Source organism: Schistocerca gregaria, chromosome 3 (genome assembly GCF_023897955.1).
Source record: "Schistocerca gregaria isolate iqSchGreg1 chromosome 3, iqSchGreg1.2, whole genome shotgun sequence".
NCBI lineage: Eukaryota > Metazoa > Arthropoda > Insecta > Orthoptera > Acrididae > Schistocerca > Schistocerca gregaria.
In genome coordinates, this window is record NC_064922.1 from 920,618,064 (window position 1) to 920,645,719 (window position 27,656).

Consider the following 27,656-nt stretch of genomic DNA (forward strand, 5'->3'; position numbering starts at 1 on the left):
TTTGCGTGCTTGCGTTCAACACACTGTCTTTTATACTTGTTATTAATGTACCAGGATTTCATATTTGCAATGGCTTATCTCGCTCTGACGTTAACTGTGATATTTCTAAGCAACTCACTTAAATATGTTACCTAGACAAATAAAAAAAAGCACTCCGCCTTCAGCCTACCGGGACCATCCGACCGCCGTGTCATCCTCGGAGGAGGATGCGGATAGGAGGGGCGTGGGATCTGCACACCGCTCTCCCGGTAGTAAGATGGTATTCTTGACCGAAGCCGCTACTATTCGGTCGAATAGCTCCTCAACTGGCATCACGAGACTGAGTACACACCCAAAAATGGCAACAGCGCATGGCGGCCTGGAGGGTCACCCATCCAAGTGCTGACCACAACCGACAGCGCTTAACTTCTTTGATCTAACGGGAGCAGGTGTATCCATTGCGACAAGGCCGTTATCTACCTAGATAAATACATCCCCGAAAATTTATTACTCTACATTAACTATTTTTTGGTGAAGCAACCTCATTCCGTCAGTGTGTATTAACTTTGTGGTGAAAACCAATAGTAATCACAAGCCAATATCATAACTAACACGTAACTTGCACTCAGCAGTTATGATATGAACTAATTTTCTAACTATCACAGTAGAGAACACTCCTAACAAAAGTGAACATGACTACATCTAACAAAGAATGTGTGCGAAATGACTGACATGCAGTCGATTCGATAACGATTTTGAAAAGCGACGTCCCTGTCTCATTCTGGTCACCCATCGTATTTCTGAACTAAATGTAGAGTTTACGTCCAACTATTCAGTAAATGAAGTAGCCAAATGTAAATAACGGTGGCATTATGGATCGTACCACACGATCGTAACGCTGATAACAGGGACAGCTGCGTGACGCGAATGCAGCTAATGTCCAACTGCGACGACACACAGAACATAATGCGCTTGGGCTTTAAAATCTATAACGTTGTGGTACTGCGAGGCTGCGTCATTCTTCAGATGAGGTTACTCTGCACATCATATGAGACTAGTAAGCTGAGTTTCTTAAAGGCATTTCTTTTCTGAATATTACTTATTACGTTTGGGTTTGCGATATTCCGTTGTCATTCAATTGCTTTAAATCCTGGTCGTGTGTAACGTACACAAGAGGCAAGACGCAGTCAATACCTTCGCTGCGCAGTGCCGATGGACTGTGCTGCTAAAGCGGAGTTTTCCGAAATTCCTTCAGCAGGGAAGACCAATGGAATATTCCAGAATTTGAAACACGAACAGCTGCTAGCATGAGTTTCTTAGAAGTAGATACCTTAGGGGTTGCGAAGCAACACAAATCTCTTGATACGGGCATGTCTTCAGGTCCAGACTGTATAACGATTAGGTTCCTTCCAGATTGCTCTGATACAGTAGCTCCCTACTTAGCAATCATATACAACCGCTCGCTCACCGATAGTTCTGTACCTACAGATCGGAAAATTGCGCAGGTCTCACCAGTGTTTAAGAAGAGTAGTAGGAGTAATCCATCGAACTACAAGGTATATTATTGACGTCGGTTTGCAGTAGGGTTTTAGAACATATACTGCATTCAAACATTTTGAATCACCTCGAAGGGAACGATCTATTGATACGTAATCAGCATGGTTTCAGAAAACATCGTTCTTGTGCAACGCACGTAGCTCTTTACTCACACAAAGTAATGGCCGCTATCGACAGGGTATCTCAAGTTGATTCCGTATTTCTAGATTTCCGGAAAGCTTTCGACACCGTTCCCCACAAGCGACTTCTAATCAAGCTGCGGAGCTATGGGGTATCGTCTCAGTTGTGCGACTGGATTCGTGATTTCCTGTCAGGAAGGTCGCAGTTCGTAGTAATAGACGGCAAATCATCGAGTAAAACTGAAGTGAGATCAGGTGTTCCCCAGGGAAGCGTCCTGGGACCTCTGCTGTTCGTGTTCTATAGAAATGACCTGGGTGACAATCTGAGCACTTCTCTTGGGTTGTTCGCAGATGATGCTGTAATTTACCGTCTAGTAAGGTCATCCGAAGACCAGTATCAGTTGCAAAGCGATTTAGAAAAGATTGATGTATGGTGTGGCAGGTGCCAGTTGACGCTAAATAACGAAAGGTGTGAGGTGATCCACACGAGTTCCAAAAGAAATCCGTTGGAATTCGATTACTCGATAAATAGTACAATTCTCAAGGCTGTCAAGTCAACTAAGTACCTGGGTGTTAAAATTACGAACAACTTCAGTTGGAAAGACCACATGGATAATGTTGTGGGGATGGTGATCCAAAGGTTGCGTTTCATTGGCAGGACACTTAGAAGATGCAACAAGTCCACTAAAGAGACAGCTTACACTACACTCGTTCGTCCTCTGTTAAAATATTGCTGCGCGGTGTGGGATCCTTACCAGGTGGGAGTGACGGAGGATATCGAAAGGATGCAGAAAAGGGCAGCTCGTTTTGTATTGTCGCGTAATAGGGGAGAGAGTGTGGCAGATATGATACGCGAGTTGGGATGTAAGTCATTAAAGCGAAGACGTTTTTCGTTGCGGCGAGATCTATTTACGAAATTTCAGTCACCAACTTTCTCTTCCGAATGCGAAAATATTTTTGAGCCCAGCCTACATAGGTACGAATGATCATCAAAATAAAATAATAGAAACCAGAACTCGAACAGAAAGGTTTAGGTTTTCGCTTTTCCCGCGCGCTGTTCGGGAGTGGAATGGTAGGGAGATGTGGGGTAGGAATCGTAGGATGATTGTGGTTCGATGAACCCTCTACCAAGCACTTAAATGTGAATTGCAGAGTAATCATGTAGATGTAGAATATGCACTGCCTGCTAATGCAATTTATATTTGTCGAAAATTAACACTTTTAAAACTAATAGTACTTTTACATATAAGTTTTAGTCGGCACGCAATCAAATTATGATTTTCTCTTATTTTCTCCGTCTCTCATTAACGTTTTTACGAATACGAGCATTTGCTCCTAGATTCTATCTCACTGTCTTTCACTGCATATGAGTAGGAGGTAAGGCAAATGAGTTTTATAGGTAAAGTTTTAAGAGATTGAAGTTTCTACCGTTTACCTTCCACTGAAATTTAATACTGTGTATATTTCTTTATTCCTAAAATTTGTCATTTATTGTGCCGCCTATATTGGACATATATGTCTGTGGTATTACTTGTTTCGAGTGAAGTTGACCATCTTAAAATCATCTAAGATTAGAAGTTGCAATAGCAATCTGTCGCATCCATGTCAAACTACATCTTAGAATACTTTATTATAATGTGCAGTTTCATACAGGTAGCACGCGACAAGTTGCTTACGCAAATACAGATATCTTAAGATATCAACTTTCATTGAAAGAAGTCATATCACAAAAAGTAAATGTGCGACTGGGACGGCTATAAACATATTTTAAATACCGAAACGGTAGCTGAATCTCTCGCAACTAGTATGTCGGCACTAGTACATATTTATTGTTTCCCATTGTGCAAGAGAGAATATAATATTTTATATTTTTTAGAAATTGTTTATAGGAAGAGAGGTTGTTAATGTTGGATACCCGTTAGCAGACCGCTGCTACCAGAATGTAAAGCGGAAAAACTTAAAGAGGAATTTAGCGCAACGTGTAATATGGCAATCCGGCGTAAATTGTGACTGGTACAGGATGCCGTGCTAACCATGTGTTGGGTATAGGTCATTCTTTGCCTGCCTTGAGAGAGAGAGAGAGAGAGAGAGAGAGAGAGAGAGAGTGAAAGAGACTGGGTGGGGGGGAGGGAAGGAAGGGGATGACTTAAATAATCATCACTGTTAGACAAGTGTTCATTTCAGTCATATTTTTCTTAAACTCGATGTTACTAGAACGATACCCAAAGAAGATTAGCCAATTATGTTCACAGCAAATCCGACGTGAAGCAACAAATTTATTTAAATTTACGTTGACTCGTAATGTGGATTAGAAGGTTCTCCGTAAGCCCCAAAATTTAGAACGCGATTCAGAGTTTAAGTACACTGTGCTTGCTATTTATGAGCAATGAAACTAAGAAAAATATAAGAAAAAAGCAGCATATTAGCATAGTTTGCATAAGCATGTGCAGCAGTAATTTAGAATAGGAACAAACATTCAATTTTACGTGTCTTCCACTGGCTACGTTTATTCACAGGATGTCAGATATGTGTGCCAGAGTGTCAAATATTGTACTAAAGATGAAATCGTCGTGTTTTGATAGCTATAAATTAGATTAACGAAAGGCTGAATAACAATGAACGTTGTTTTTATTAGAAAGCGAGCTATTTCAGTAGAGACGTTCTTTTTAAATCAATAGAAAATAAAAAATCATTTCCAGAATGAGATTTTCTCTCTGCAGCGGAGTGTGCGCTGATATGAAACTTCCTGACAGATTAAAACTGTGTGCCCGACCGAGACTCGAACTCTGGACCTTTGCCTTTCGCGGGCAAGTGCTCTACCATCCTTTTTTTTTTTTTGTTGATCCATCAACTCAGTTCTTTTATTACAGCAGGCAGCTAATCCTCTCGCCGAACACGTTCTTTTTCTTTTTTTCTTTTCTACCATCTTTCTTTTTTGTTTTTTTTCTATCATTTTTTTTAATTAATATAGATAAGGAAGGTAGGAGAAACAGAAACCTTTATTATTCACAAAATGAACATAGTACGTCCTGACACATGATAACTGTCCTAGAAGGATCGTTGCTGCCGTCCTACCATGCAGCATGAAGTAACAACAAAATCAATGTGGGGCCACCTCCGGCACCCTAAAGAAAACGAATATGAATACAAAATTTGAAGTACATCCATTTGATAACTGTTCAAGCGTGAGTGTTTCGTAGGTCACATACTCGCATAGTGTTCTTAGTCGATCACATTACTTGTTCGCTTTCACAACGAAAGCACCGCCGCTCATCTTTGCGCACCCGGCACACCCCAAGTATATGGCGGGTCCGCAAAAACCGTTACTGGGAAATTGGCATACCAATCCTTATACTTTTGTAGCCGTAATAGTTTTGTGTGTCCATCTTGCAAGTATTGCCAGTAATCTAGGACGTTCAGTACCTGAGCTACCGAAGCACGTCTCACGCTCGGGCCTCACAGTTTGGAAGGTAGGAGACGAGATGCTGGCTGAAGTAAAGGTGTGAGGACCGGGCGTGAGTCGTGCTTCGGTAGCTCAGATGGAGACGCCGGCACGGTAATTCAGCGTGTTCGGTCAGAGGGTTTAGCTACCCTCTGTAATAAAAACTGACTAAACGGATCAACGAACAACCTGACCGAGTGTCATTGGACGTCTGCCACGAACGAATTCAACAAACATTATAGCACAATATGAGATTAAAAAAAAAGACGGTAGACCACTTGCCCGCGAAAGGCAAAGGTCCCGAGTTCGAGTCTCGGTCGGGCACACAGTTTTAATCTGCCAGGAAGTTTAAAAAAATCATTTGTTACTGTAATTTTGAAAATGTTATGAAAATGTCGTATAAAATGTGTTGTTCAGCATTTTAACAAATGAGTTAAGAAGTGTATGCAAGAACGCTAATAATTCCAAAAAAAAAAAAAAAAAAAATACAGTATTGTACAGCAAATGATTTAAAAATTTCGAGACCCGCTTCAATGTTCATATAATTAAAGTATTGAAAGAAATGAATAACTAGCCTTATTGCGGTACTACATTACAAGCAAATACTGTACACTGTACTAAATTACCTTTTAAATATAGACAATATCATACCGAATTGAGAAATGAAGTTATGTAGACTGGTATCCGTCTTCAGCAATGGCTTTTTAAGAAAAATATGAGCCACTATACAATAAAAATGACTGTAAATCTTAAAATAAAGTAACCAGTTAGCCAATTTAGTTATTTCACGTGTTCCATTACTTTGGAATATTGAACTAAAATAAATAACACGTTCGTGGACGTATACGAAAATACAGGTGAGCACTCAAGCACTATACACAAAAGGGAACAAATTATAAAGTAAGTGCCATTCACATTTAATCATGCTGTACTGAAATCTCATAGCGTTAATGAAATTCACAGACTACCCGTGCTGGTGAGGGCAGAAAAATCTGTGTGGTGAACTGAACCTTAGTTAAGGTGGCAATGATGATATTATAACAAGCTGTGATAAAGAGGAATTAAAAGAATAGGAATATATTGGAGTTGACTTCATACATTACTTTGAACTGCCCGAAGGACAGAAGCATTTTAGTTAGTACAGAAACAATGATCGCTTGGAAAACATCACATCCGACTGCAGAGTATAGCAAGATGTATATTACAATCACTCATTTACACTCATAGAGCATTCAGACATTTAAATAAGAAATCTGCAAATTACCTAGTTGCTTAGTAAGCAGAGCGAACATTTGGTCCGGAAGTGAAGTTCGTTTAAATAACTTAGGAAGTTCCTTGTCTTACTTGGATTTGACTTGACAATAATTCATGTTGAATTCCCCCACAATAACTCAATGGCAGGAGAGGCGAGCCTGGAAGAAAGGGGGGGGGGGGGGAGAGAGGGGAGAAGGGAACCCGAAGAAACTTCGTCTGTTCCTATTGTTCGGAGTTCGCAGCCAACCGGGGTTTCGAAAATTTCGGCATATATTTGCTTATGTATTAATCCAGACGAACTCCACTCCAGTATCAAGCAGTGAATATTCAAACGTACGCTAGCGTTAGTACCACGCCAGATATGGTTAATTACATAACTGTCTCTTCAACACGAATCTTTATTGCTGTAACATTACAAAAACACACGATACAAATTTCGTATATGACGTCGCGGTAATGCGTTATGTTCTGTTTTCTTCGTGGTTGTCTTCGTGTGAGAGTACATTAGCATACATTACGTTTTTTGTTTTCTAGTACCCGCTTCTTTACAATGAATAATACTGGAGTAAAGACAAATGACCAAAATAGTGCTCATTGTTTAACTGTATTTTTGTGCTTTCTGTAACTCATCGTAAATAACATTATTTTTTATATGTCTCTGATAAATTATGTTCTCGATTGTTACATACTGGTACGTAGCTGAAAGTTGATTTATGGATGCGTCATTGCCTAGTGTGATAGGTGTACGCTTATTTGACCTGTCAGATTATAAATTAGGTCACCGTGAAGCAGACAGCACTAAAAATCTATCAGTTGTCCTTGGTGTGGGGCACATACTAATGTGTCCATTTATGTTGACAACTGATTTATAATAACCAACAGAAAGAAAGCGCCGCACGTCTGATAAGTGCATTAACAAAAATTATTTGATGTTAACTATTTCTCTTCAATATTTGTCCCTTAATTTTATCAAATCAACTAACCTCGAAGTTAATTAATTCATAACATCAATAGAACTTCTAAAGGTCAGGCTCTTAACGTGTATAACGATAAGAAATCAAATGAAAACGGTTTTATATCTTACAAGAATTTGGAATTGATCGACATTACCTTATTACTTATTGCTATATTTGTTAAACTCGTGAGTTGTCTATAACGGTTTTTTGTAGATAATTCGTTTGAACAGTTTACACAATTTCAAACACTGTACAGCTAACAGTATGTTCAATATCAAACGAAAAATTGAAACAAAAACAACTTCATATCACAAATTAGCTAGCCTATGGAAAGAAAACAACAAAACAAAGTTAGATTCTCACTACCACCCCGCTAGTTATCAGCATATGCTGGCAAAGACTTAAGGTCTACTCACATGAATGGAGTGCGTCCTCTTCTGTAGTCCTCAGCCATGAAAAGAAGCTTTGGAGTTAATTACCTGGTACCTGATCTACTGAGGAGTTAACTGTTTATCAATTTAAGTATAAACAGTGTGGTACTTTAATACGATTTGTCACCTAGTAAAATTAGTTTCTTATTGTGCCCCACTCCACTTAACAGTTCATCGGTACTAGGACCTGGTAACATTTAGTTGTTTCAACACAATTACTGCGACAAAAACACAACTCCTTATCAATGGTTGATAGTAAAAAATACGAGTATTGTTTATAAACTCTTATTATTGAAGAGTGAAATTATGGGCTGCGTGTGCTTTCGTTTCTCATTCAACACCACAATTAATTTTGCGTAAATAATTTACAGAACAATAGAGTAATTATTGAATAAATAATTAAACAGAAATTGCTAGAATGAGGAGTGGGGTCCATCGTTTCTCTTTCCGTTATAACAGGTTTCGGAAGCAGTCTTCATTGCTAAATATCAGCAGATAATAACATCTATCCCTACAGCCGAAATTTTTGCTTTAATGCACACACACATATATATAGTTTTTAGCCAAAGAAAAAGAATTGGTGTTTTGCAGTCTTGGACTTTTATCTTTCTATCTTTCGTTCTCATGATTATAGTTTTGCTATCACAACAGACCGTTCCTGGTATATAGTCCTAATCAAAAACTTTGCCACATTGTTCACGAGAAGAAGGTACAAGACGATTTCAAAATTTTGAAACGGACGTTCGTACTACACTGCTCTGAGTTTGAATCATTTTTGGAAGTGAGATAATTTATTGCACGATCGTTTGCACGAATATTGATTTACGTTTCATGATTTGGTTCTAGAGTCCTAACATGAGAAACATAGTCAGTACCAATAGCTAGATGTGTAGAGTTCTGCACGCTTTAGATTTTCACAGCATTCACAAAATACTTCCGCTATCTCAGTTGCTTTAATAGTTAATTACGCTGATGCTTCAGTTCATGCTGTTTCAAACGATATTGACGCCCACAGAGGTAACGAAGTGTGTGAACACTCGATTCCTATTCAGATTCCTCTTCCATTCGCCTTGGCCTAGCTTTCAGTTCTTTCCTTTAATCCTCTTCTTGGATGGTAACTGTCAATTTCTCTCTCCCACGTTAACCCAATTCAGAATTTCCTTGCTGTGAAATGTTCTCGCTGTCGATCTAGATGGGATCAAGGGGGACTAACCTCCGGCTGTGAACGAATACGTCCTTCAAAGCGCATAGGAATCTTCGTTTCTCTATTTTAGTGTACCTTCTAGGAAGCGGTGTTTCCTCTGAAATGCAAGACAGAAGTTCTCGTAGTGTATGAGTCAACGTTTTAATTTAATGGAGAAAGGGATCTCCGGGTACAATATCTTAGACAACTTGAAGGACAGCTAGAATAGTCTTGAAAAGTATACTTCAATGAGTTTTACCAACGTTGTGTCTGTGGTGTTATCACATTACCATTTCGCCAAGCCTTTAATAGCACGTCTTTTTACGATAGTGTCTAGCACTCCGCTGATTAAAGAGAAGAACATGCTATTTCCCGAATTCTCTGAATATATTAAATGAGCAGACATCAATGGGTGTAGATTCTCAGTTAAGGAAGGTAGCGGTCCGCTTTCGTCAGCTTTTATTTTTAATCTTCGTTTATTTTTATCAAACCTGAACGTCTTATTCATAACATTAACGACAGAGATTTTAAACTCTTGTGAGAGTGTTAACAATTGTGTCAGTGGTTCGCATTACATATACTCGTCTCTTTATTGGTGCTCTTCCACAAAGAAACGAAGCACATGGAAATTATAAAACGAACACCCTCTCCCAAGTGATTGTTTAAATACGTGGTTTCGAAATTCAGTGGATCGGATGGGACGATAGCCGGGCTAGACCGCTATTCCATTCAGAAAACGTGTATGAATATCTAGCCGAGCGAAGCGGTGCGTTGTTAAGAGACTTAATTCGTATTCCCAAGGATTTGAATTTAAATGCACGTCCTATCTATGTGAGTTTTCCGTAGTTTTGTGAAAATATTCTTTTGATGTTTCAGGTGGTTCCAAAACAGTGCTCCCACTTTTCTCCCACCCCACTCCATATCTAAATGAGCTAATAGTCCAAGATATGACATTTCAAGAAATTCTATTTGGGCTTCGCTTCATTTATGTACATTTTATAACACATACCTTACCTCAGTAATCTTGATACTCAACTGGCGAAAAATTAAATAAGAAGGGACGATGGCGGTAACAAAGTGACACATGTCCATGGAAAAAAAGAGCTATTTTCGTACGTGAGGCTATCTAAGCGAGCCGAGATCTCTGTAACGGAACTTGCGATAGAAGATGGCTTGGTTGTGCGTCAAAGACTCTTGCCAAATTCGGATACCTTAATTTTGGGCGTATGATCCATAAGGCACTGAATCGGTGCATCCAGGCTTACGCCATATCCATTGGCTCACGGAGGAAAAGAAATAAAAGATGAAGTATAGTTTAATGTACCATTGGCTACGAGATCGTTAAAAGCGGAGCACAAGTTCGAACTGGGAAAGGACTGGGCAGGAAACTGGCAGTCCCCTTAGTATTATCATTAGTTTAAAGTTTAGGAAAAATACAGAAAACCTGAAGGTATCACTAGACGGGGATCTGAGCATCCGTCCGAATTCCCGACAACGAATTCACTACGGCTCCTCACTCGTTACCTTAGGGCGACATCATCCAATACGATTCTACCTTGTCCAGTGAACAAAATATTGACTTACTGAAAATCGCAACAAATGATTTCTAAAGTTTAGATTTCCTTGCAAGAGTAGCTCAACCCGCCGCTCTCGAAAGAGAGTAATTGACAGTTGTGAAAGTAGTTTCGCCTGATCCTCATGAGGGATATTACGGGGCCATTAGTGTGCATGTCACCTGTCATGTCATCCAATACGATTCTACCTTGTCCAGTGAACAAAATATTGACTTACTGAAAATCGCAACAAATGATTTCTAAAGTTTAGATTTCCTTGCAAGAGTAGCTCAACCCGCCGCTCTCGAAAGAGAGTAATTGACAGTTGTGAAAGTAGTTTCGGCTGATCCTCGTGGGGGATATTACGGGGCCATTAGTGTGCATGTCACCTGTAAGTGACCTGAGAGATATTCCGGGCGTCTCAGTAATGTCGATCCCGAACGATACTGTTGCATAAATGAAAGTCCGAACGCCAGAAAATTCTAGAGAAATGTCGAATTCCTGTAGATAATGAAAGCTTGGTTCAAAGGCTGGCAACTGACGTTCTACAAAAGAAAATGTGATTTATTGCTAGAAAAATGGAATGTCCCGTTTTTCCAACTACAGCATTGATAAACAGTTATTGAAACTAGTGATAGGCATTTACTATCTAGCAGTATGCTTACAGAGTTATTGGTCTCCATCAGTATTAACCACTGCCACACAAAGTTAATAAGGACATAGAAAGTTGGAATGTGGTCGATATTCGATAAATATTTAATCAGCACCAAAACGTTGCGCAGGCGCCATAAGCGTTATTCTTAAAATTCCGAGAACGGACGTTCCACAAGAGCCAAAATACGTCTCGTAAAATTACCCTGAAGCAATAATCTGAGGAATTCGGCCTAATATGGATGTTTTCCGACAGTGGATCTTGATACACAGCATTCGCGAATGGGCCATACGTGACGGGATGTACGTTAGTGATACACGAGGTAGATTCTCCCACTCACTGCTGAAGTCGCTTGCTGGTTACTAACATAAAAGGCCACGAAGTCAGGTACTTTGACCTTCGGATGAGAGACATGATCTTGACAACTAAAGCAAATGAGCGATTACCCCTCGCTCATATCTTAATTTCATGTTTGTAGTCATCATCAGATCTTAAAAATGCAACAACGCAATAAAGCCGACGCTAGTTATCTGCTAAAGTAAATTAAAATGTGATTAAAGACGCTAATTATACTGTTTTTTTTGTTTTTTTTAATCTAGAAGGCCTTTGCTACTGAGAGTGTTTAGAGCGATTATCACAGACTAGTTCCAACAAAATGGAGTACCCTTATTTCGAGCCGGCCTGTGTGGCCGTGCGGTTCTAGCGCTTCAGTCTGGAACCGCGTGACCGCTACGGTCGCAGGTTCGAGTCCTGCCTCGGGAATGGATGTGTGTGCTGTCCTTAGGTTAGTTAGGTTTAAGTAGTTCTAAGTTCTAGGGGACTGATGACCACAGATGTTAAGTCCCATAGCGCTCAGAGCCATTTGAACCTTATTTCGACAACACAAGAACCTGTTCCATTATGTACAACAAACAGAAAAAGCTTAGTCCGTCAGTTTGCTCTTACTCGCTTTACAGCCTAGCGGTACAGATAATTGTACTTTCCTTTCATGATTGCACCGTCCTAAGATGTCGATACATCATAAACCAATTCTGCGGAACAGTAAATCAGAAATTCTTCACTAGCTATAATCTCTAGAGGAACTTCAGAGGAGCCAATCACTCTGAAACCTGCACGATAAATTAGAAAAGGTCGTAGTCGATCTGACACGCACCGAGAACTCAGTTCTTCAGCATCACAAACTATGCTGTATTAGCACTCGGAATGCTGGCATTCGGCCTTATCGCAACTGGCACTAACAGGAGGAAGTCTGTGAGTAAAGCGCGAATGATTACTAGTGGTCAGTCAAACGGCAGGGAACGAAGACTGGTGCTTAGGGATCTAGCCACGTCCTACAGCACTCTATTAACCACATCAAAAGGTATTCAGAAGAGAAGACGGGAATAGTAACAGTTTTCTCACAGCCACAAGACGGTCATCCTTGCCACAAGGCATGTGCAAACGAAAATCTGAGAAACCTGAATACATGGGATGTCATGCCATTGGGGAGCTGGAGGAGGTTTTAACTCTCCAGTGCATATCCAACATCTGATGATAATGATGATGTTGTTAAAGATGACGATATTGTAGACCGCTTTCTGGCTCATAGAGACTCAAGGCGATATATATCGAAAAATTTGGGACTCTGCTGAAGACCGCTTGATTCAAACCTCCATGTCATTGTCTGCCCTTAAATTCCCTTAATTATAGTATTTTTGTTCGGCCACTCACTCGGTGTTTCTACAACACAAGTGTTTGAAATGTTACATTAGCAAACGTAACTGTTAAATAAATTTAAATAAGATACTGACGATGGGTGTCAAACCTCAAACCGGTTTCAGTGTGTAAATTCGTCAATAATTAGTTTCGTCATTACCTATTCACCTGTTACCAAAACAGTCGCGCTTTTCAATCTATCCATTACGAATAAAATATTTGTCATTAATACCAAAAAGCATGTCTCCATAGTTTCTTGTAGGACACAATCTATGTCGTCTTGCAATACCGCTACGAGTACTGACCTTCCACAACATCCACCTGAGCGACTGACACGCCCCATAAGAAAGCAACATTTTCTGATTTTCCCACAATGCAGCGCAGTAATGGAAAGATGCGAAATAGGACCATCGATAACCTGATTGTATGGTTATGTTGGCTGGTGAGAGAGTACTTCTTGTCGTACCTTGTATTAAAGTTTCGTTTCGTTGTATTCACGGATGGTGCGCGAGAACAATAATTGTGTACATCAAATGGCTCTGAGCACTATAGGACTTACCTTCTGAGGTCATCAGTACTCTAGAACTTAGAACTACTTAAACGTAACTAACCTAAGGACATCACACACATCCATGGCCGAGGCAGGATTCGAACCTGCGACTGTAGCGTGTATACCCCAGTGGGAGCTATTGATACTGACTGTTATCCAGTCTTTATCTGCCGAAACTGAAGTATATTGCGGTTATTGCACTTACATACGGTTCTTGAAATTTTTTAAGTGGCTTCTCCCAAGATGTATGAAATTCTTCTTCAAGTGCCTACTAGTTGAAAAGTTTCCAACATTTCTTTTACATTCTCTTGTCATTCAGGCCAGCATGTAGCCCCGCGTACCACCCTTCATTGTATGTGTTCGATGAGCCATTTTAGTTTGAGTTAATTTTGGTCCCATACGCTTTGGCAATATTGAAGTATTGACTTGACAGTACAAGTATTCTCTGTGTAATCTCTATTGCAGACTGTCTGCAGTTTGCAAATAGTCTGACAGAGAGGCGTATAGATATATTCCAACTAATAACAATACATGCATGTGGCTTAATTGCTGAGTGTCAGTTTTTCAGCTGGACGTCAGCGCAGCGACTTGGGTGTCCATAACCTACCGCAATTATCCAAACAGAGAAACGGGACCAACAATTTAAGGCGAAACCCGAACAGCGTGATGTTCCTGGCGACTCCTCACGTCGTTGAGAGGTGAAGGTTAGATTACTGGTAGACTGCGAATCTTCGTAGACCGACCACCACTCGGGTTCAGGAACGCAATGTATCACTAGACCTCCAGACGGGCGCTGTTGCAAGTATAACCCGAAACCCATTTCAAGCCAAATTGTAGCTCTTCGCATGATAGTTACATGCACAAGGCTTGAAACATATTGAAACTGAAACATTGTATAATATGTTGATGATGCAATTTCTGTTCAGACGACTGAGCACTATTTATTAGCTAGTTGTTACTTCTAAATACCGCAAATGATCTTCTTTGTCGAGGAAATAAGTAACTAATCGTAAACTGAGTGAAATTGAAGAAGAACTGCTTCATATGGAGACTTGTCGGCGGTCGTAATTTCCCAAAACCGTTCGCGAATTGATCCAAAAAAGACGGAAGTGGAACCCCATGTATCGCCACTCCACCCACCCACGCACGAACACACGCGCACACACATGTATATGCATGCATACATACAAACGTTCACACACAGCGTTCACCTTAAAGCGACTGACGGACTACAGATGTGGAGGGACTAAGGTATGACACAGGTGGTCGACGTGTAGTATATCGAGCTCAGTTGGTTATAAAGTCTAGTTTTAATCGCTTTCTGTGTAGCTACAAAGCACAGTGAGTTTAATTTTAGAACCGAATTCTATAAAAAATTTGTATTTTTAGTTAGAAATTTCATGGACGTGTTATACTCCTGCCACTTATTGCCTTAAAACGTGGGTGATGGTAAGACATTAACATCTACATTTTCATCCACTCGATTACTCTGCAGTCCACAGTTACGTGCCTTGCAGTCGGTTCATCGCGTCACATTCCAGCTATTTCTCAACCGTTCGAGCCACGAGCATCGCTCGCAAAGTAAGAAGACTTAAATCTTTCCGCGCGACCTCCAATTTCTCAAGCCTAGTGTAAGCAGTGTCATTAGCCTACCTTTTATATTTTCTAAGCGACCCGGCAATAAACCGCAGTCTTGTTCCAATTTAAGTTATTCTTAATTATAATCTCCAAGTATTTCATTGAGTTTGCAGCCTTAAGACTTGTGCGATTTATCTTGTAACCGAAATTTAGCGGATTCCTTTTATTATTCATGTGGATAACATCACACTTTTCGTAATTTAGAGTCAATTTCCACTTTTTGTACCATACAGAAATCTTGTCTAAATCATTTTGCAACTCGTTTAGATCATCTGATGACATTACAAGATGGAAAATAACAGCATCATCTGCAAACAATTTAAGAGCGCTGCCCAGATTGTCTCCTAAATCATTTATGTATGTTAAAATGCTGCTCTCTATCCTTAGGACCATATTTCCTCAACTAGTGACAGCACTCGGTTTTCGTATAAAGTGCGGCCCATGTGAGCCGCGATATGAAAGTAATTCAAATTCATCTTTGAACTAGTTTGCCCCCAAAACAAGTTTCAACTTATTTCCTTCCTTCATTTCTAGTATTTCTTTTTATTTTCACAACTGGAAGTATGTGTTGCAGAGCAATGACGTAATGATTCCATGCCTCATACTAAGAGGATTCTATCAAACATCGAAAAAGTTAGATTTTGGAAAACAAAAAAGAAAGAAGAAAGAGGTGTGGCTCGTGGAATTCTAGACCATTAGAGACGTATGAGTGAATCACTTGGACAAAAAGGTAGCGCGGATGGAAATCCCAACGCCAGTCCTCTGGAACAGCACTTCAGTGCCTTAACAACTGCTCAGCTTCAGTCGGTTATTTTGCTTAACATTAAAATATCGTAAATATTACGTGAGCGTATTAAAAATTGTGGAAATCTCCGTTATTTTCTAGTTTTAACTCCGCAGAATTCTATTTGAAACTACAATTTTACTGATAGTCGCCAGTAGATCGTTCAAATGGCTCTGAGCACTATGTGACTCAACTGCTGTGGTCATAAGTCCCCTAGAACTTAGAACTACTTAAACCTGACTAACCTAAGGACATCACACACATCCATGCCCGAGGCACGATTCGAACCTGCGACCGTAGCAGTCGCACGCTTTCGGACTGAGCGCCTAGAACCGCTAGACCATCGCGGCCGGCTCGCCAGTAGAAAAAGCGTTTCTTGAGACTTGATAAAGCATTTGATAGCTGCTAGTAACCTTATCACTGTGTTTGCTGCGGGTTAGAGTATTAACTAGTAGCTGTTTATCACCTATCAGTTATCTTCCGAGGATGCACGATTATAAAATTTCGTATCAAGTCTGCAAGGCTAATGGTTTCGCTGGTGGCAACTGATTTAATATTTTTGCGTTTCGGTATTCTTTCAACCCGTAACAGAGTATAAATCCTTCATATGACCTAGACTAATATGTTTAACTAAAAGTACTGCAAATTTTCTCTTATAAAATACGACTTTCAGTTAAGCGTAGATGCAGGATAGAAAACCATTTATACGGCGACTGAGATAATATGATTCACAAATGTTTTTGCGGAGATAAAATGTTGCAATTTATAATATTAAAAGATAAGATCACTTGATGTTGCGTAATTTATTTCATTAACCGTTTCCACAGTAATTAGCTGTCATCCAATGATTATCAGAACTACGTCTAGGAATAGAATGACGTTAACTACTAATATGCTTACCTGTACAACAGTTATACCAAAGGAACCATGTAACCTGAAATACAACTATACACCAGTCTCGTCGACATACTGAGAACATGCTCCAATTAAAATATGTAATACAGCACCAAGCTGGTTTGTGAAACACATAAAATTTACTAAATAAAGTACCCATAGCACCAATAAAGAGTACAGGAGCAAAAATGGGTACATCAATACAGATGCATCGATGACAACTCAGGATGACTGCCGGTCCACTTTAGAGCCCAGCTTGAAGCCGCTTAACATGAGCTGTAAGAAGCACCGGTTCAGTCTTTCTTAGTTGCCGTCGGCGTATCATCATTAATGATGTACCTGTTTTTGCGCGGGCACTCCTTACCTGTGCTGTAGATATTTTATTTAGCAAGTTTTGTGTACTTGACAAACTTACATGGAGCTGTATTGTTGTAATTAGAGCATGTTCTTAGTATGTCTGCGAAAGTAACGTGTAGTTATTTTTCTGGGTGGAATGTAATTTTTGTTATTCAGATAATATGATTAGTTGTATATAACTGTTGTACGATCACGCACGTTACTAAATTAAGGTTATTGTATCCGTATCCTGTAGATCTGATAATCTTTGGATGACAGCTAGTTACTGTCGAGACTGGTCACGAAATAAACCGTTTGACAGAAAGCTATCTTGGCTTCTAGTGTTATAGTAAAATATGAAAGCATATCAGGAAATAGTTTCGGTTCCTGTTCGGAGCAAATAATTTGGGACGTTTAGGAGGGGCGTTGCCATAGAGACTTAGGTTTTCATGATTTCTGTAAATCAAAGCGAGTGCCAATTTGGCTTCTTTGAAAATATTTCATAAAATCTGGATTTTTTCTAATTCCAGTTGCTTCCTGGGCGGAATGCAGAGACGTAAACGTAAATTTTGGCCTTCTTTTAACATCTCTTCTGTTCTACAGTCACTCTCGTATCTCGAAATATAGTTTGTTGGATGCAGAAAGTGCGGACACTTCTTTTATATCAAGGGAGCCACTGTAACAAAGCCCTAAAATTTCCCAACGACTCTGAAGCCAGCTGTATGAGATAATACTTTAAGTAATCGTAGCTTGAGGTTAGCTTAGCCTAATCTTGTACTACTAGAATTTTCCAAATGTGTAAAAATCTTAGAATTATTGCCATTTGCGACATTTCTTAAACCACGTGAGTGTCCCAAGGAGCTAAATCTTACACAGTCTTCTTGAACAACACAAGTTCAGTGTAATTATTTATAGCAGCCTTACTTTCAGCCTATTTAGATGGAACCATCTTACACAGTCTTCTTGAATACGTTCAGTGTAATTATTTATAGAAGCCTTACTTTCAGCCTATTTAGATGCAACCATACCATACACACGCCTAACGCATGTTTATTCTCCCATTTTGTCACTGCAAAGGTTACATTAGACACTAATGACGAGTAATAAGAGACATTTGGGAGGTTTATTGAAATAAGAGTATCATTCTCCGCTTTCAACCCGTTGTACGTGCTTTCGAACGATGATTTCTACTTCCTCTTTGTATTTTCGCTACTAGATAATGTGTACAGGGAAATGACATAAAGGTTCTATGCAAAAAAAAAAAAAGTGCGGGTCATGAATTGAGAGGCCAGCTGGGTGAATATCTTCGTCCGATAACTCGTTGAAGGAGAGGCCTGATGCGTAATTTTGGGGAGGCGGATGAGTACTGTGATTTATATGCGGGCAGTTTCCTAGTGGCGGTCACCAGGAGCTAGCGGCACTCGGGAGGCCTCTGGAGATAGGTGGTGGCACGAGACTCGCAGGCCACGTGGTGCGCGGCACACACCTTGTGGGGCGGGCTGGCGGCCGGTCGGTCGGTCGGTCTGCGGCGCGCGTCCTCAGGAGCGCTGGCGGCGGGCGGCCTCAGCAGCGGCGGAGGCGGCGGGGGCGGAGCTGCGTGGCGCGGCGGTCGCTGGCGTCGGAGCTGGGCGGCTGGAGGCGGCAGGGCCGCATCCGCATGACACGTCCGACGGGGGCGCCGATCCGCAAGACACTGTGCGGCGGCGGGCGGAGGCAGCGCGCGCGCGCGCCGCCGGCCGGCAGCCGCCCACCGCGGGGGCGGCGGGGGCGGGGCAGGGGGAGGGGGAGGGGGCACCTGCAGCGGCGCCGCCCCGACCGCCCCGCCCTGCGGGCACCGAATTGCTCGCGTTCTGCGGATTCCTCAGCGTCCGCTCCTCTGCCGTCTTTCCCGCCCCAAATTGCAGCTGTCTCTCGGATGTTTTTATAAGCATGCGTAATAGGGCAAACATTTATATCGAACAAACTTTTGCGTCAGCTTCGTTTTCCACAGTATCTGCAAGCCGATACATGGAAGGGAAGACCAAAACAGAACTTCTAAAGACAGTTTATTTTCCAGCACTATCACGCTAAAGTTACATAAGAAATTAAGTGTTTCGGCCGCCACTGACCATTTCAGATGTGCAAGACAGACGATAGTGTCGGAAGTTCCATGCGGCTTTTCGCGGATGAGTCTGTACTATACAGAGAAATTGCAGCATTAGAAAATTGTAGCGAAATGCAGGAAGATCTGCAGCGGATAGGCACTTGTTGCAGGGAATGGCAACTGACCCTTAACATAGACAAATGTAATATATTGCGAATACATAGAAAAAAGGATCGTTTATTGTATGATTATATGATAGCGGAACAAACACTGGTAGCAGTTACTTCTGTAAAATATCTGGGAGTATGCGTGCGGAACGATTTGAAGTGCAATGATCATACAAAATTAATTGTTGGTAAGGCGGGTACCAGGTTGAGATTCATTGGGAGAGTCCTTAGAAAATGTAGTCTATCAACAAAGGAGGTGCCTTACAAAACACTCGTTCGACCTATATTTGAGTATTGCTTATCAGTGTGGGATCCGTACCAGATCGGGTTGACGGAGGAGATAGACAAGATCCAAAGAAGAGCGGCACGTTTCGTCACAGGGTTATTTGGTAACTGTGATAGCGTTACGGAGATGTTCAGCAAACTCAAGTGGCAGACTCTGCGAGAGAGGCGCTCTGCATCGCGGTGTAGCTTCCTGTACAGGTTTCGAGACGGTGCGTTTCTGGATGAGGTATCGAATATATTGCTTCCCCCTACTTATACCTCCCGAGGAGATCACCAATGTAAGAGAGATTCTAGCGCGCACGGAGGCTTTCAGACAGTCGTTCTTCCCGCGAACCATACGCAACTGGAACAGAAAAAGGAGGCAATGACAGTGGCACCTAAAGTGCCCTCCCCCTTACACCGTTGGGTGGCTTGACGAATATAAATCTAGATCTAGATAACAGAAATAAATTTAAAATCTACACAGATTACGTCAAAATTAAAACAAAATAACCATTTATAAGACATTGCAGGACCATTTGTTATATCCAGATGCTTCTTCTTATTTAAGACCCTGCACATGTAATTTTTACATTAATCTGATGATGTCCTACAAGGGTGAAACACGTAATTGCTGTTAATAAATACAATTCCGCAACCGAAACTGTTCTGAAACTTCCTGTCAGATTTAAACTGTGTGCTGTACCGAGACTCGAACTCAGAACATTTGCCTACCGCGAGAAAGTGCTATACCAACTTTATTTTTAATTTTTTTTTTCATTATGCGTCTCCTTCCTCCCCTTCAACCCATCCTTAAGCTCTCCAATTTCTGCCATCTCGGCCTGGCTTCAATGCCGCTAAAAGATCATTTAATACAATCTTCTGCATCAAGAAAAGAAAACGTGTTGTCACTGCAGTGGAAAGTTCAAGGTGCGTTGCTTCTGCAGCAAAGAAAAGGTTTCATTCCTGTCAATGACTCTTTGCTGCAAAACTTTTATTTCCATCTTGTTTCGATGTTTTCTCTTTTTTGTTTTTTTACCTTTTTTTAATATACAAAAAAGTTTTTTTTATTGTTTGCTTTCACTATTGTCTGCGTGATATATCTCGGCTTATTGACGGCACTCAACGCTAGTCTTCTCGATGGTTGCCTATTATGGTGTACCCCAAACAAATAGCTTGGTCCCGTTTCTTTTTTCCCTCCAACTGAGCTACCCAAGCACGACTCGGGACCCGTTCTCACAGCTTAATCTGTCAGGATGTTTCATATCAGCGCACACTCCGCTGCAGTGTGACAATCTCATTCTGGAAACATCCCCCAGACTGTGGCTAAGCCATCTCTCCGCAATATCCTCTCTTCCAGGAGTGCTAGTTCTGCAAGGTTCGCAGAAGAGCTTCTGTGAAGTTTGGAAGGTAGGAGACGAGGTACTGGCAGAATTCAAGGTGTGAGGAGGGGTCGTGAGTGATGCTTGCGTAGGTCATTTGCTAGAGCAATTGTCCGCGAAAGGCAAAGGTCCCGAGTTCGAGTCTCGGTCCTGCATACAGTTTTAATCTGTCAGGAAGTTTGACATCAGCGCACACTCCGCTGCAGAGTGAAAATCTCATTCTCGAAACTGATTCTTTAAAAAATGTAAATTTTTATTCTGTTTTTCAGTTTGAGTTCTTAAACTCTGCCTCTGTAAAATGAAACCCAATTCTTATTTCTATTTACCCAAACATGTTTCTACACTTATGTGCCATCTTCCGTGGGTCTCAGTGTATTTTAGTAAAAATATTATGCAAAATTTGTGGATGTTTATCTATTTCGGGCCAAAAACGTCAAGCATTGAGAGGAACCCGGCAGTGTTCCCTCACGCACCTCTCAGCCTTTCTTGCCTGCTGAACTGCTTTGACGCTACCTAACTATTTGCGAAGGTGGTAAAGTCTCTCAGAAGGAAGAGTGTAAAAAAAATGGTTCAAATGGCTCTGAGCACTATGGGACTTAACTGCTAAGATCATCAGTCCCCTAGAACTTAGAACTACTTAAACCTAACTAACCTAAGGCCATCGCACACACCCATGCCCGGAAGAGTGTCATTCCATTTCTTAAGTTTTGATGATCAACAAATGATAATTGGACTCGAACTCTTTACTATTTTCCCATGGCAGATAATACGGTAAATCCATCAGACAGCGAATAACAGTTCGTCCCCGGTAGCTCAGTGGTCAACGCGACAGACTGTCAATCCTAAGAGCCCGGGTTCGATTCCCGGCTTGGTCGGAGATTTTCTCCTCTCAGGGACTGGGTGTTGTGTTGTCCTAATCATCGCTTTATTCCCATCGACGCGCAAGTCGCCGAAGCGGCGTCAAATCGAAAGACTTGCACCCGGCGAACGGTCTACCCGACGGCAGGCCCTCGTCACACGACATTATTTAGCGAATAACAAGTAGAGAAATGAATAAGAGAACATTAGAAGATGATGTAGTATGTCTTATCATTGAACCTTGAGTGACACATCTCCCTGCTGTGATAAAAAGTCGTTTAAGAATAATTTCCGCCAGTTATTCCAGTGCAATCATAAGCACATATCACGTATAGCAGAAGGAACTGCTATCAGCTAAGTAGCTAACCTCTTTTACTAACTATATGTTTAATTAGAAGCTTCTCTTGACATGACAAGAAATAAGAAAGTCGGATTTCATTAAAATAACAATATTTTACATCTGGTGTAACGTTCACGTCATTGGGTTCTCACTTCAATCGCGTATTTCCTGGAAGACCTGCATGTATGTTCCTCAGACTCCTCCACGTAATGCATTCTGAGAAGAAGAAGAAGCAGAAGAAGAATAGGTAGAAAAGATGTACCACGAAGGAATGTCGCGAATGCGACGGAAACAGGTATGTGTGCTGTTCATGTACAGACAAACAAATGACTACCAGCACTGAAACATTGAATGATTTACTCAAAAGAAAGAGGTTCACAAATTGGGTGAGCCAATAACACGTTGGACCACGTCTGGCCCTTATGTAAGCAATTATTCGGCTTGTCACTAATTGATCGAGTTCTTGTATGTCCTCCTCAGCCATATCGTGCAACATTCTGTCCAAGTGGCGCGTTTGATCGTCGAAACCAGAGATGGTTGGAGGGCGCTGACTACAATTCACAAAACATTCTCAATTGAGAAGAGATTCGTCGAACTCGCTAGCCAAGACAGGGCTTAGCCAGCATGAACACAAGCAGTAGTCAAGATAGACAAGAAGCCCACGCCTACTACAGTAGTACATGTTTATATGCCAAGTAGTCCTGCAGATGGTGAAGAAATTTACAAAATGTATGATGAGATAAAAGAAATTATTGAGGTAGTGAAGGGAGACGAAAATTTAATAGTCATGGGTGACTGGAATTAAACAGTAGGAAAAGGAAAAGAAGGAAACATAGTAGGTGAATATGGATTAGGACTAAATGAAAGAGGAAGCCGCCTGGCAGAGTTTTGCACAGAGCATAACTTAATCATAGTTAACACTTGGTTCAAGAATCATGAAAGAAGGTTGTATACATGGTAGAACCCTGGAGGTACTAGAATTTTTCAGATAGTTTATATTATGGTAAAACAGAGATTTAGGAACAAGATTTTAAATTGAAAGACATTTCTAGGGGCATATGTGGATTCTGACCACAATCTATTGGTTGTGAATTGTAGATTAAAACTGAAAAAAAAACTGCAAAAAGGTGGGAATTTAAGGAGGTGGGACCTGGATAAACTGAAAGAACCAAAGGTTGTACAGAGTTTCAGGGAGAGCATAAGGGAACAACTGACAGGGGATGGGGAAACGAAATACAGTAGAAGAAGAATGGGTAGCTTTGAGGGATGAAATAGGGAATGCAGCAGAGAACCAAGAAGGTAAAAAGACGAGGGCTAGTAGTAATCCTTGGGTAACAGAAGAAATATTGAATTTAATTGATGAAAGGAGAAAATATAAAAATGCCGTTAATGAACTAGGCAAAAAGGAATACAAACGTCTCAAAAATGAGATCGACAGGAAGTGCAAAATAGCTAAGCAGGGATGGCTAGAGGACAAATGTAAGGATGTAGATGCTTACCTCACTGGGGGTAAGATAGATACTGCCTACAGGAAAATTAAAGAGACCTTTGGAGATAACAGAACCACTTGTATGAACATCAAGAGCTCAGATGTAAACCCAGTTCTAAGCAAAGAAGGGAAAGCAGAAAGGTGGAAGGAGTATATAGAGTGTCTATAAAAGGGCGATGTACTTGAGGACAATATTATGGAAATGGAAGAGGATGTGGATGAAGATGAAATGGGAGTTATGATACTGCGTGAAGAGTTTGACAGAGCACTGAAAGACCTGAGTCGAAAGAAGGCCCTCGGAGTAGACAACATTCCATTGGAACTACTGACGGCCTTGGGAGAGCCAGTCATGACAAAACTCTACCATCTAGTGAGCAAGATGTATAAGACAGGCGAAATTCCCTCAGACTTCAAGAAGAATATAATAATTCCCATCCCAAAGAAAGCAGGTGTTGACAGATGTGAAAATTACCGAACTATCAGTTTAATAAGTCATAACTGCAAAATACTAACTCGAATTCTTTACAGACGAATGGAAAAACTGGTAGAAGCTGACCTCGGGGAAGATCAGTTGGCATTCCGTGGAAATGTTGGAACACATGAGGCAATACTGACCCTACGACGTATCTTAGAAGAAAGATTAAGGAAAGGCAAACCTTCGTTTCTAGCATTTGTAGACTTAGAGAAAGCTTTTGACAATGTTCGCTGGAATACTCTCTTTCAAATTCTGAAGGTGGCAGGGGTAAAATACCGGGAGCTAAAGGCTATGAATACACTAAGCAGATTCAGAAGGATGTAGGCTGCAGTAGGTACTGGGAGATGAAGGATCTTGCACAGGACAGAGTAGCATGGAGAGCTGCATCAAACCAGCCTCAAGAGTGAATACCACAACATCAATAACAAGAACAACAACAATCAGCACTGACGGCCGAAGACTTCCGGCACAAGAAATTACCAACATTTTGCCAACGGCCATGTCAAAGAGGGCGGAGAGCGGACAGGGGTCCTGGACACTCTCTTGCCCTTGATGTGGGAAACTTCCTCTAAAGGCGGAAGAATCAGCGAAGATCAACGGAATGAGGACGCAGAAGGCAATGGAAACCACTGTATTAAAGACACGTAACGTGTATCCACGGGACAGGTGGCCTATAACTGAAAAAGTGCCAAAATCATCTCTCCATTGACAAGAGATTCCGGAATTGTCCTCCATTCGGATCTCCGGCAGGGGACTGTCAAGGGGGAGGTGACCGTGAGAAAAAGACTGAATAACCAAAGAAAGGATAACGTTCTACAAGTCGGGGCGTGGAATGTCAGAAGCTTGAGCGTGGTAGGGAAGCTAGAATACCTGAAAAGTTAGATACAAAGGCTCAATGTAGATATAGTAGGGGTTCAGTGAAGTGAAATGGAAAGAAGACAGGGATTTCTGGTTAAATGAGTGTAGGGTAATATCAACGGAAGCAGAAAATTGTATAACGGGGGCAGGATTCCTTATGAATAGGAAAGTGAGGCAGGAAGAGTGGCACTGTCAAGTGTTGAGCTATAGGATTGTTCTTTTGAGAATCGAAAGCAAACCATCACCGACAACAATAGTTCAGGTATACATGCCGACATCGCAAGCTGAAGGTGAAGAGAGACAGAAAGTATGTAAATATATTGCAGGCAACGGCCTTGCCGCGGTGGATGACCCGTTCCCGTGAGATCACCGAAGTTAAGCCCTGTCGGGTGTGGCTGGCACTTGGATGGGTGACCATCTAGGCCACCATGCGCTGTTACCATTTTTAGGGGTGCCCTCAGCCTCGTGATGCCAATTGAGGAGCTACTCCTCCGAATAGTAGCGGCTCCGGTCAAAGAAAACCATCGTAACGACCGGTAGAGCGGTGTGCTGACCGCACGCCCCTCCTATCCTCATCCTAAACTGAGGATGACACGGCGGTCGAATGGTCCCGATGGACCACTTTTGGCCTGAAGACGGAATGCTTTTTATTGATATTGTGGTACATTACATAAAGGGAAATGAAAATCTAATAGTCATGGGGTAGTGGAATACAGTTGTAGTGTAAAGAGTAGAATAAAAGGTTACAGGAGAATATGGGCTTGGGACATCGTAAGAGAGAGGAGAAAGGTTAATCGAGTTCTGCAATAAACTTCAACTCGCAATAGCGGACACTCTGTTCACCAATCACAAGAGGGGAGACAAACTTGAAAAAGGCCGGGTGATACGAGGAGATTTCATTTAGATTACATCATGGTTAGTCAGAGATTTCGAAATCATATACTGGTTTGCAAAGCGTTCCCAAAAGCAGATATAGACTCAGATCACAATGTAGTAGCGATGAAGAGTAGGCTGAAGTTCAATAGATGACTCAGGAAGAATCAATATGAAAAGAAGTGGGATTCGAAAGTACTAAAGAATGACATGATATCGTTCAAGATTTCTTAAGGCTATACACACAGCAATAAGAAAATTCTCACTAGGCAGTACAGTTGAAGAGGAATGGATATCTCTAAAACGGGCAATCACAGAAGTTGGAAAGAAAAACATAGATACAAAGAAGGTAACTTCGAAGAAACCATCGCTAACAAAATAAATACCTCAGCTGATCAATGAAAGAAGAAAGTACAAAAATAATCAGGGAAATTCAGAACTACAGAATTACCAGTCGCTGAGGAATGAAATTAGCCGGCCGGAGTGGCCGAGCGGTTCTAGGCGCTACAGTCTGGAACCGCGTGACAGCTACGGTCGCAGGTTCGAATCCTGCCTCGGCCATGGATGTGAGTGATGTCTTTAGTTAGGTTTAAGTAGTTCTAAGGTCTAGGGGACTGATAACCTCACAAGTTAAGTCCTATAGTGCTCAGAGCCATTAAAACCATTTTTTAATGAAATAAATAGACAGTGCACAGAAGCTAAGACGAAATGGCTGCATGAAAGACTTGAAGAAATCGGAAAGAAATGATTGTCAGAAGGACTGATTCAGTATATATGAAAGTCAAAACAGCCTTCGGTGAAATTAAGAGCAAGTGTGCTAACATTAAGAATGCAATGAAAATTCCACTGTTGAACGCAGAGGAGAGAGCGGATAGGTAAACATTACATTGAAGACCTCTATGAGATGAAGATGTGTCTGATGAAATAGAAGAAGAAATAGATGTAGATTTAGAAGAGACAGGGGATCCAGTACCAGAATCAAGATTAAAGAGAGCTTTCGAGGACTTAAGAAGGCAGAAGGGTTAGATAACATTACACCACAACGTCTAAAATCATTGGGGGAAGTGGCCATAAAAAGACTATACACATTGTTATGAGCTAGCAGTCGCCAGAATTATCGCACCATCAGCTTAATACACTACTGGCCATTAAAATTGCTACATCACGAAGACGACGTGCTACAGACATGAAATTTAACCGACAAGAAAAAGATGCTGTGATATGCAAATGATTAGCTTTTCAGAGCGTTCACACTTACAAAGTGCTGACATGAGGAAAGTTTCCAACCGATTTCTCATACACAAAGAGCAGCTGACCGGCGTTTCCTGGTGAAACGTTGTTGTGATGCCTCGTGTAAGGAGGAGAAATGCGTACCATCACGTTTCCGGCTTTGATAAAGCTCAGATTGTAGCCTATCGCGATTACGCTTTATCGTATCGATACATCGCTGCTCGCGTTGGTCGAGATCCAATGACTGTTAGCTGAATATGGAATCGGTGGGTTCAGTAGGGGAATACCGAACGCTGTGCTGGATCCCAACGGCCTCGTATCAATAGCAGTCGAGATAACACGCATCTTGTCCGCATGGGTGTAACGGATCGTGCAGCCACGTCTCGATCCCTGAGTCAACACATGAATCCAGGTTCTGTTTACAGCATCATGATGGTGGCATCCGTGTTTAGCGACATCGCGGTGAACGCACATTGGAAGCGTGTATTCGTCATCGCCATACTGGTGTATCACCTAGCGTGATGGTATGGGGTGCCTTCGGTTACACGTCTCGGTGACCTCTTGTTCGCATTGACGGCACTTTGAACAGTGGACGTCACATTTCAGATTTGCTA

At 41.4% G+C, this 27,656-nt stretch overlaps 2 protein-coding genes across 7 annotated transcripts in view; both read right to left on the minus strand.

The window, feature by feature from the left end:
• The window catches only part of LOC126355736 (U-scoloptoxin(05)-Sm1a), a 1,173,513-nt gene extending 1,154,716 nt beyond the window's left edge, over window positions 1-18,797 (minus strand). For 3 of the 6 annotated variants that reach the window (XM_050006111.1, XM_050006108.1, XM_050006107.1), the window contains exon 1: window positions 18,510-18,720. The gene's annotated coding sequence lies outside the window, so the exon portion shown is untranslated. Of the gene's footprint in view, window positions 1-18,507 lie in introns of all 6 variants that reach the window. The other 3 variants (XM_050006106.1, XM_050006109.1, XM_050006110.1) reach the window with 3 other exon arrangements.
• The window catches only part of LOC126355704 (uncharacterized), a 112,673-nt gene continuing 103,451 nt past the window's right edge, over window positions 18,435-27,656 (minus strand). Inside the window, exon 2 of the mRNA XM_050006073.1 lies at window positions 18,435-18,848. Within this exon, the coding sequence (XP_049862030.1) occupies window positions 18,435-18,848 (414 nt within the window). The remainder of the gene's footprint in view (window positions 18,849-27,656) is intronic.